At 35.8% G+C, this 11,730-nt stretch overlaps 1 protein-coding gene across 1 annotated transcript; it reads left to right on the top strand.

Annotated features, from left to right (window-relative positions):
* Positions 1–4,461: 4,461 nt before the first annotated feature.
* On the top strand, positions 4,462–11,211 carry LOC128554277 (anamorsin-like; the record flags this gene model as incomplete). The annotated part of the gene is made up of 3 exons (XM_053535535.1): positions 4,462–4,522; positions 9,302–9,462; positions 10,982–11,211. Coding segments are annotated over exons 2-3 (384 nt in total), but the record flags the coding sequence as incomplete, so codon positions are not given.
* Positions 11,212–11,730: the final 519 nt, after the last annotated feature.

The following is an 11,730-nucleotide window of genomic DNA, read 5'->3' as shown; positions in this document are numbered from 1 at the left end:
GTAAACAAGAGGGCCATGAAGGCCCTGTATCGCTCACCTGACCTATTGACCTAAAGATCATCAAGATCAACATTCTGACCAAGTTTCATTAAGATATGGTCATAAATGTAGCCTCTAAAGTGTTAACTAGCTTTTCCTTTGATTTGACCCGGTGACCTAGTTTTTGCCCCCACATGACCCAGATTCTAACTTGACCTAAAGATCATCAAGATTAACATTCTGATTAAGTTTCATGAAGATACAGTCATAAATCTGGCCTCTAGAGTCTTAACAAGCTTTTCCTTTGATTTGACCTAGTGACCTAGTTTTTTAACACACCTGACCCAGATTTAAACTTGACCTATAGATCATCAAGATTAACATTCTGACCAAGTTTCATTAAGGTATGGTCATAAATGTGGCCTCTAAAGTGTTAACTAACTATTCCTTTTATTTGACCCCCGTGACCTAGTTTTTGACCCGACATGATCCAGATTCGAACTTGACCTAAAGACCATCAAGTTTAACATTCTGACTAAGTTTCATGAAGATAAAGTCAAAAATGTGGCCTCTAGAGTGTTAACAAGCTTTTCCTTTGATATGACCTAGTGACCTAGTTTTTGACTCCATCTGACCCAGATTTAAACTTGACCTAAAGATTATCAAGATTAACATTCTGACCAAGTTTCATTAAGATATGGTCATAAACGTGGCCTCTACAGTGTTAATTAGCTTTTCCTTTGATTTGACCCGGTGACCTAGTTTTTGACCCGACATGACCCAGATTCAAAATTGCCCTAAAGATCATCAAGTTTAACATTCTGACTAAGTTTCATGCAGATATAGTCATAAATGTGGCCTCTAGAGTGTTAACAAGCTTTTCCTTTGATATGACCTAGTGACCTAGTTTTTGACCCCACCTAACCCAGATTTGAACTTGAGCTATAGATCATCAAGATTTGACCAAGTTTCATTAAGGTATGGTCATAAATGTGGCCTCTAGTGTAAACTAGCTTTTCATTTGATTTGGCTTGGTGACCTAGTTTTTTATCCTACATGACCCAGATTCAAACTGGACCTTACGATCATCAATATTAACAATCTGACCAAGTTTCATGAAGATACAGTCATAAATGCAGCTTCAACAGTGTTAACAAGCTTTTCCTTTGATTTGACCTGGTGACCTAGTTTATGATCCCAGATAACCAAATATCGAACTCGTCCAAGATTTTATTAAGGGTAACATTCTGACCAAGTTTCATTAAGATTGGGCCAAAAATGTGACCTCTAGAGTGTTAACAAGCTTTTTCTTTGATTTGACCTGGTGACCTAGTTTTTGACCCCAGATGACCCAATATCGAACTCGTCCAAGATTTTATTGAGGGTAACATCCTGACCAAGTTTCATTAAGATTGGGCCAAAATTGTGACCTCTAGAGTGTTAACAAGCTTTTCCTTTGATTTGACCTGATGACCTAGTTTTTGACCCCAGATGACTTAATATCGAACTCGTCCAAGATTTTATTGAGGGTAACATTCTGACCAAGTTTCATTAAGATTGGGCCAAAAATGTGACCTCTAGAGTGTTAACAAGCTTTTCCTTTGATTTGACCTGATGACCTAGTTTTTGACCCCAGATGACTTAATATCGAACTCGTCCAAGATTTTATTGAGGGTAACATTCTGACCAAGTTTCATTAAGATTGGGTCAAAAATGTGACCTCTAGAGTGTTAACAGTCAAATTGTTGACGACGGACGGACGGACGGACGACGGACGACGACGGACGCCGGACACAGGGTGATCACTAAAGCTCACCTTTGAGCACTTCGTGCTCAGGTGAGCTAAAAATGTAGCACCGTTTAGCTGGGGAAGTATGTCATCCAGTGTTTTCGTCGGATGATAAGGACGTTGAATGTTTCTGTTCAAGTCACCCGGATCAAGTACTATTCGCAAGTCACCTGATTTTTTCTGTACTGTCACCATTGAATTGACCCACTCAGTAGGCTCACTTACTTTTGTAATGACCCCCAATTTCTCCATCTTATCTAGCTCCTTCTTGCATTTATCTCGTAATGCAACAGGAATCCTACGTGGAGGATGAACCACAGGTTTAGCATCATGTTTCAGATAAATAGAACATTAACCTGGAATAGAGCCAATGCCCTTAAAAACCTGGGAATATTCATTCAGCACTGCTGTTTTGTTAAGAGGGGAGGATACATAATTGGAAGTGATAGCATTTGCGAGTTTAACTAGGCCAAAATCTATGGAAGTCTGAAAACCAAACAAGGGTGGTGACTGGGTGTCTACTACATGAAATTCTACATACTTGGTCTGTGCAGAAGGTTCATGGGTACACTGCAGGGTAATGGAACCTAGACATACTAAAGGGTTGCCATTATAACCTGTGAGCTTCGTTACAGAGGAACAGAGTGCGGTTTTTACACCTAATTGTTGCAATGCAAAATGAGGTAAAATATTCACCTGTGCGCCAGTGTCTATCTTGAAAGAAATTTGTTTCCCAAGAGGTCCAGTTTTAATATCCACAAATGCCTGATTGCACATCTTGTCCACAGCACTAATTACTGTATCAATGTAAATATCCTCAGATGAATCATCAGCCCTCGCTTCATTGACACGTTTACTCCTGCACACACTCGCGTAGTGATTCCATTTTTTACAGTTTCGGCATTGCACTCCCTTCGCCTTACACTGTTTGTCCCCATGGAATTGACCACAGTTTTGGCACGATTTGTGCGTGACATCGGGCTTGTTTTCCGTTGATTTCCGCGACCCGCCTTTGCACTTTATATCTCGTTTTCTCGATTCCTCTTTTTTGTGAGTAGTTTTCCGTACAAAGTTAATAGAAGACGATTCTTGCATGTTATTCATTTGCTCTTGTGCATATTCTACAGTTTGACATATGTCAACAGCTTTCGCCAATGTTAGTTTCTCACCTACTGTCAAAAGCTTCTCTCTAATTTTGGACGACTTTACACCGAACACGATTCGATCTCTAATCAAATCTTCCTTGTAGGCTTCGCCATAAGAACAGTCATTTGCAAGTATCTTAAGTCGTGTGATGAATTGTTCCATGGTATTTTCACCTTGCACTTCATTATTAAATTTGAACCGCGCAAATACTGGGTTTGATTTCGGCTGAACGTGTTTTTTCAAATGCGTCGGCGGTAGCTTTTACTGATTTTTTCTAATCTGCTGTCAACACTAAAGTTTTATAAATTTCTCTTCCTTTTTGTCCCATCCATAGGAGCAAGTATGTGAATTGTACTGGTTCATCTTTCCCCTTTAACGGACCCTGGAATATCAATTCCGCGTGACCTCTAAAGGTTTTGAATGTTTCCAACAAATTCGGACTGTCCCAGTCCATTGTAGGCGTCGGTACACCGGTTAAATCCATTATTTAAATCCGATACACTATATGCACTATATGCACAATGATTGTTAATAATCCTGACAAATGCGGATGTATTAAAATCGTTAATTTTCTGACACCATGTCTTATTGTAAAGAATGACCAACACAGTATTCTTACTATAAGTATATGTTTATTATATGAGTGCGCCTTAACAACTGCTGAAACAACATCCCAAACTGGGTGTGTATAAAATATACGCATGCGCTGTGAGTATACTACATTATCTACATAATGATACAATATCTTTTACAGAAACAGTTTTAAGATATTAGAATAGTAAATAGTATTGAAGAATTTGTGGAATATACTAATAAGCTTTGATAATGTGGCAGTCGAGTCCAGTAAGTCTAGGGGTTTTCAAAGATAATCCGTCATAGATTCATTATAAAGCAAATACTGGATTTACCTGTATTGGAAAATAAACAGTGTCGATTGTATTGAGGTCAACTGCCACATTATCAAAGTTTATTAGTACAGTCTCGTATAATTCATTTTGAATGACCATTTACATGTTTTATTGTTTATACATACTTCTATGTCTGTGTATTTTATAAGTGTATTTTATATGTTTGTAAATGGCGAGACTTTAAATAAATAAATAAATAAATAAATAAATAAATCTAGCTACTGATTTGCTAGTTTATGCGATTTTTGTTTGTTTTTAATGTGCTTGACTGCTTTAAGCTCTGATGCTTTCTTTTAAATGGGCTGAGTTTATAATTATGATTGTTACTGTTGTGTTTTATATGTGTGTGTATTTGTGTATATGCATTGTTTTCATGTATGCTTGTGTTGCTGGAAGGTAGCCGCTTCTAAAAATTATTTTATTATATATATTTGTAACCTATGTTTAAATGTCGGTAAAAAGCTATGCATAGCTTATGCTAACTTATTGAAATCTCTTCGACAATAAATAAATTTTGATTTGATTTGATTTTATTTTGATGATGAATAAATTAGGCAGGTGTAAAGATATTACGTTGTCCATTTCGCGAATAAACATTTTATTTGGTACTTTCCGCGACAGAATTTAGCGGTCAAGGTGCTTCCGGTGGTGAGACGAACGAACGAATTTTTCAACTCAATTTTCGAAAGTCACTTTAAAGGTAGAGTAGACATGGAAGAAGAATTTAGATATGTCGGTAATGAGTAACTTTAAACATCCTTTTGTCGAATACGACTATCAATAAGTTTTGCTTTCCCAAAATCACACATTTTAAAAAGGATGTGTAATATAGTATTCGGATAGCTATATAATTCGGATTATAGGACGGGGTCAGTTTATAGGGCAACTAAGTTTTGCCATGTTTTTGGTAGTAGCGAAATAATAACCAAAGTTTTAAAATACTAAACCTAGCAAAGCTTAAGGACCAAATAGTTGTCCCATAGTTTTAATACAGTGTGAAAAAGAAAGGTAGTGGCTACGCCTGTCATAGGAAAGGAAGTGTCTAGGTCTGTATGTCTAGACAAGCCTGTTAGGGGTTTTCTAGGGATATGGACCTCCTTTTTATAGAGATTTAGGGTTATTTTCATCTTAATTTTTTTTTTGAAAATGAAATAACATTAACAAATAAGGCTTAACCAGTACTCACTGGAAAACATTGATCTAAATGGTTTGCCCGATTGTTTACATTTTCTTTCAAAACCTAACTAACTGAGGAACTCCAAATAAATACACTGTTCCGTGCCGATTAGTTTATTGTAAAATAAACTGTTGATAACAGATTAATGAATGAATCTTACCCTTAAATGAATTATATTTGAAATTCAGCAGAAAAAAATAACTTAGACATAATAATAATAATAATATTCACCTATTTATTTTGTTATTTAACAGGAAATAATAATAATCGGCATGGACCTGATTGTTTAATAATCAATTAACCAACATTAAGTAAAAGAAACTGTTTGTGAAAGCGTCCCTTATATCTTGTAACAGCTACCAAATGTGTGGAAAACATAAATACCCTAAGGGTTAATTGTCATTTAAAAATAGTTGTTTTTTTTTCACTGTAACATTATTTTGTTTAATCTTTTTCTGCCAATTTGAATCCTCGTGAATACTGATGAAGTCTTATTTCTTATTGGAAAATGTAAATATTACCCTTAATCTTTAGAAAAATGGAGGTCCGTACCCCTAGAAAACCCCTAACAGGCTTGTCTAGAGGTACGGATCCGTACCTCTAGAATCTGATGCTAGAGGTACGGATCCGTACCCCTAGACACTTCCCTTAGGAAAACAAAGACTTTTAAAAAATCCAAATAAGTCATAATACACTGGTCAGACTTACTTGCTTTAATAAATTAAACATTACAGTAATATTCATGTAGAAACTTCATATGGGTTGAATTTAATCCATAACTTTAAATAAGAGACATAAATCTTCGAAAATATGTTACAGGTGCGAAGAGATACTTACCCTAACACTTGTCATGCTTGTTTCAATAACAGAAAACTACCGATATGACACTAAATAAAAGGTAAAACACAAAATATACATTCATAAAATGTCTGTTATTATGTCAGCGAGGCCAGTTTATGCTTTAATGTCAACATAAATTCATTATCAGAGATGCAATCATTACAAATGTATTGTACATGTACCAGAAAATGTTCCCAACGGATTTTAATTGGGGATTTCCTAACAGAAATATGCAGGAGAAGTTTGGACGTGACGGAGACAGCGACATTCAAAAGTTGTCACGCTGTCCCGAAAGGTCCTATCATTATTTGGACTAGGGCTGTCTAGTAGAATACCAGACATTTCATCCCTTTGATGTTTCAGCCCTAGTTGTTTCATCCCCCAAAACTCCAGTTGTTTCACCCCCGATATGAATAGTATGATTTATTTAAGTTGAAGTTTTAAGATTAAATGATTAAAAAGAGGAGGTTTCAATAATAAGAATGGCTATAAACTTTAAAATAAAGTAAACCCTGGGAGAGAAAATAACAAGGTACCTACTGGGGCTCATACCTTGTGGTCCATAGGCGGACACTCTAACCACTTCGCTAAAGGGTTTTAAACCCAATAGCAAGGCTGTTGGTAGCAGCCTATAAACCTTCTTTCACTACACTTCTCCCCCTTTACTTTTCAGAACTCACATGCTCTCCAGAATGACCCTCCATGCTCACTGCATGAGTCCGCCAAACGTCCTTGTCACCATTTAAAGTAAACCCTGAGAGAGAAAATACAAAGGTCCCCACTAGGGCTCAAACCCCGGACTTCGTGATCTGTAGGCGGACACTCTAACCATGTTGCTGAAAAGTTAACCCAACAGCACGGCTGTTGGAAGTGGCCTATAAACCTTCTATCACAACAGCTATAAACATGCATTTATGTTATGTAATGTTAGTTGATTTATGGGGAATACGCCTTTGTAGATAAATTTAACAGATTGTCATTTTAAAAAAAAAAATGCATTTAAATGGCAGAGTTACAGTATGTATCAAAACTATTATGTTAATTAATAAATTTAAACATTTTATTATTTTCAGTTTTTAAAACAACAATAATAATAAAATTAACAGCACAAATATAATTAGTTTAATGACATAATTTCATGCTAAAATTAGAAACATACATTTGATTGATGTAAACATTTATGAATAAACTATTTATCACACCTAAGTACAAATATGGATGTTTAGTAACATGGGTACATAATCAAAGGAATAATTTAATCCAATTATCACATATATCATGATTAATTAAAGGGTCAGTTTGCTGCAAAGTGTTTGATGTGTAGTTCCAACAGTAGATGTGTAGTTCCCTCATGTCAGTCTGTAAATAAACGAATTGGAATAAACAATTAAAAATATGAAAACTGTAAATAATGTCATACATGTCAATTACAGCATTAAGCAATTATCAAATTACAATAATTATATTTACTCCATTCCAAGGTTTTTTTCCCCTTCTATAATAGGGCCCTTCCCCTCAGAAAAATTCTTTGAAATCATGCAGTTTCCCCCAAAATTTACTTTACATCAGATTTTTTGTTCCCTGTTGCCAAACAGGTCTGGGCCCCTTCTACTCTTGGTAAAAAAAAATCCCCTGATTCCACTTTAAATTATGGTATGTTTTTTTCCTTTCAGACCATAACTTCATCGAAGTAACATCATAATCAGATTAATCTTGATATTTTTTATAATTATTTCAATAAATATATTATAAATTAATGCTGCAGCTGAGTACATGTACCCACTCCCCAACCCATCCTGCAAAATTTTGGCATTTCAAATTTAACATTCATTGAAATAAGGTTTGTTTCGTTTTTTCTTCTATAAATTCTATATTCAGAAGTAATAACTTTAACTTAATCAAAACTATTTTTTTATTCCAAATAATAATAAAGTTGCTGAATATGTTGATTAAGTATGTGCTTGTTATACTTCTTTTATCTTTGAGACTGCTCATCACCTACCTTTATCAGAGATCAATCAAGTATAACAATAGAACATTTAACAACTGCTAAATCAATATATTAAACAGGAGGTGAAACAGCTAGGGGTGAAACTTCACCAGAGCTGCTGAGACGTTAGGTCATTTGAGGGAATATATATCACTAACTGGGTCACGCCTGACCTAGTTAGCGATACATGACAAACATCAGCGGCATTGGCAGTAAAAAGGGTTCCAGTTGCCGAAGGAAACTCACCTCGCCAAGCTAATTCTGTCAACTCTGCATCCAGTTATAGGGGCACCTGGATTCACATTCCTCAGTTGATGTCACCGAGTCGATGTCATCTGGCATTTTATCTGTTCTTATTGGCGAGAGCCACTGTGCTATCGGCTGGTGTTGATGAAAAGTTGTGACATACATGTAATGGTGTGAAGACTGGCGGTGTTTCGGCATATCTGGCCTTGGTGGTTTGTGTGCATCTTGGACCAGCGATGGTGAGCAGGATAGACTGATGTCGTCGGTATCTTTGACGGCATGGGGTTTCATGGGGCATAACATTTTAGCATTCAAGAACAGCTGAGGGCACATATAATCCAGAAATGATGTAATTTTTCATCAAAAGTCGGTCAATTTGATTATACCGTGAGATGATCCGAGCACGACAATAACTTTAGAACACCTTCTGGTGAGGCAAAATCAACTTTAAACAAACATCAACATTAGATAACCTAACTTGAGAAGAAAAAAACTTAGAAAATGCTCGCCCATATGGCAACAGCTGGAAGCGAGGGTAAATAAAACAAAAACAACAATAGGGGTGAAACAACCAGGAGGTGAAAAGTTTATGGGAGAAACGTCTAGGAGGTGAAAAGTCTAGTAGGGGCCCGGTAATCAGTATGAATGCTTATACGCTGTATGCTGTCAGATTTGTCACAGTATATATATATATCTGTAATAAATTTAATTGATCAAGTTATGTGAATTCACACTGATTAATTAGACTGTTGTAAAAATAAATTCTCGAAAAAACCCAATATTGGCGACAGGGCAAGAGTCAATTCATATTTCATGATTTCATTTGTACTCTTGAATGAAATTTTTTTTTAAATCTTTAACTTTGGGAGTTTTAGCTTTGAAATTGGGGAAAACATGCTATTTGCCATTGGGGTCTACCTTCAGCCCCAAATCTACCTGGAAAAAAGTAAACATTGATGCACAAGAATAAATTTTCTTAGAATTTTTTTATGTAATTCTTCTTATATTTCTCTATTGAAAAGTTATTGGAACTCAGCATGTATTGATAATTTAATCGCTTCAGGTGACAGCTAGTTTGAGAGAATTTCAGAAACAGTTTTCAAGTTTTATTAAGATTCACTCAATTTGAATACAAAAAAAAAGCAACAAATATAGTGGACAGGGTATAGTGAAATTGAAATTGATTGTGCTGTATTTATTCAATGACATTATTTGAATTGTTTTAGGTAGAGAATGGAAGATATAGATGTGAAAGGTGGCCAGATTGTATTGTGGCTATGGTCAGGTAAATCTCCCAGTGAGGACCTTCAGTCAGAAGTGAAAGATCTGCAGCAGAGGCTTGGCTCGGGTAAAGTTCAGATGGAACACATTGATAGACTTGCTCTAGGTATGTTTCTTTCTGACATTTCTTCAAGAACTCGCAGAGAAATCTGGTGTCACTGTAAAACTGCAATTTTTGATCCAGAATAGGTCTACTGCCACTGGGGTCATTGACTTGTCCTATAAGGCTGTCTGTGTACACCTCACTTGGAATAATTTCTTTTTTGTGAGGCAACTGTCCAGCTGGCTTTCAGATGGTCAGTGGTTCTACGCAGATTCTCACCTGTGTCTGAAATAATGCCAGGAGAGGCACCTCTTCCTTCACCTTAAAGATGGAAGTTTGCTGAATTACCTGAACTGTGTTTATGTGACTAAAAGCCCAGCAAAACAAACCAACAAACAACATGGTATTTAAGATACTCATATTATTATAATATAATGTAATATAATGTAGAACATTGAAGTGAAATGATAACAGATTGCACACTAGGTTGATGATTCGGTGATTGAAAGCGTACATGGATGCATTGTCAGTGATAACAATTTGTCACCCATTGTCATTATTGCGTATTAATATAATATCATGAAAAGGCAATGCAGTTGATGTTAGACAGTGTTTTGTTGACAGTGCAAGTATGTATATTAGTTTGAAAAAAGTAAAATTTAAAACTCTTTGTTGTTGTTTTTTCTTTTTTTGGTTATAATGAGAAACATGTGGGCAAGCCTGCTTCAGTTCTTCAGTTTTTGCAACTACATTTTGTGTGTATTTTTTCATTGTTAAAAACACATGCTGTTATTTTTTCAAGGCCACTGCAAGCCCTGGATTGCTTTCTATTGATAATAAATGAAAGTACAGTTGGATATGCAGCCAACATCCATGATTTATTGCAACATTAATTGGTGATTGTTTATTGTGATGATTTTTAGCTCGACTATTCGTAGAATAGGTGAGCTATCCTCCTCGCCCTGGCGTCGGCGTGAGCGTCACACAAATGTTTAAGTCCATTGAGATATTGCTTTCATATTTTGCACACTTGCTTACCATCATGACCCCATTCTGTAAAAAAGGAGGAGGCAACTCTATCAAGCAGTTTGACTGAATTATGGCCCCTTTTCGACTTAGAATAAATGTTAAAATTTGCGTACCACCCCAAATATTTTTAAAGTCCATTGAGATATTGCTTTCATATTTTGCATACTTATTTACCATTTACCATCATGACCCCAGTCTGTAAAAAGGAGGAGGCAACTCTATCAAGCATTTTGACTGAACTATGGCCCCTTTTCGACTTAGAATAAATGTTAAAGTTTGCGTACCACCCCAAATATTTTCAAAGTCCATTGAGATATTGCTTTCATATTTTGCATACTTGCTTACCATCATGACCCCAGTCTGTAAAAAAGGAGGAGGCAACTCTATCAAGCATTTTGACTGAATTATGGCCCCTTTTCGACTTAGAATATGCTTATTGTAATGTTAAAGTTTTACTCATTGCTTATGTTATACTATCAAGCACTAAGAATAGTTGAGCGCGCTGTCCACTGACAGCTCTTGTTAATTGTCATGTTTGATTTGATGGTTTCAGCAAACCACCCATCATCAACTTTTGATGTAGCAGTATCAGGTCTGCTAGACCCCAGTGCAAGTCTACATAACTCGGACACACTCGCAGAACTGTGTCGTATACTGAAGCCTGATGGAAAGTTGTATCTAGGTCAAGTTGTCACAGGAGCTTCTAGTGATGAAAACAAAATGAAAATGACAGATAAAACTACTTCAGTTTTGAAACTGTCTGGATTTGTAAATATATCACAGGTAAGATAGCATTCACTCTGGAAACTACGTAGATAGCTTCTGTGTAATTTTATCAAAAGTTGAGATCACAGGCAAGATAACAGTCATTCACTCTAGCAACTCGAAGGTAGATAACTTCCATGTAACTTTATCAAAAGTTGGAAGAAGGAAAGTTGATGCCTAAGAAATCTAAGGTAGTAAGGGCTATGTTTATCATTTCTAAAGACCTACAACCTTATATTTCTATGCAGTCGAAATGGGGAAAACAGTGTTACAATGTGTCATTTTGTTACAGTTAAACAGTATTTGTCTAAGTTAATAAGTTACCTGTTTTGTCTGTGCATCTCAAATAAATATATGTTTGTTTGCTTTAAAAATTGTTGGCTAGTTCAGATGCAAAAGACTGGAGAATTTAAAGGAAGTCAGAACAGTTTTATAACATACAGCTTAAGTGAACACAGGAGAGGAACTCAGATGTGACTGCTGATCATTTTAGGTGTCAGTAATTCATGTGTAAAGTCTTATTTCTGTACAAACATT

The sequence above is a fragment of the Mercenaria mercenaria genome, unplaced genomic scaffold (assembly GCF_021730395.1).
Source record: "Mercenaria mercenaria strain notata unplaced genomic scaffold, MADL_Memer_1 contig_4897, whole genome shotgun sequence".
NCBI lineage: Eukaryota > Metazoa > Mollusca > Bivalvia > Venerida > Veneridae > Mercenaria > Mercenaria mercenaria.
Note: the sequence above shows the minus strand (reverse complement) of the source record. Positions and strands in the feature narration are given on the sequence as shown.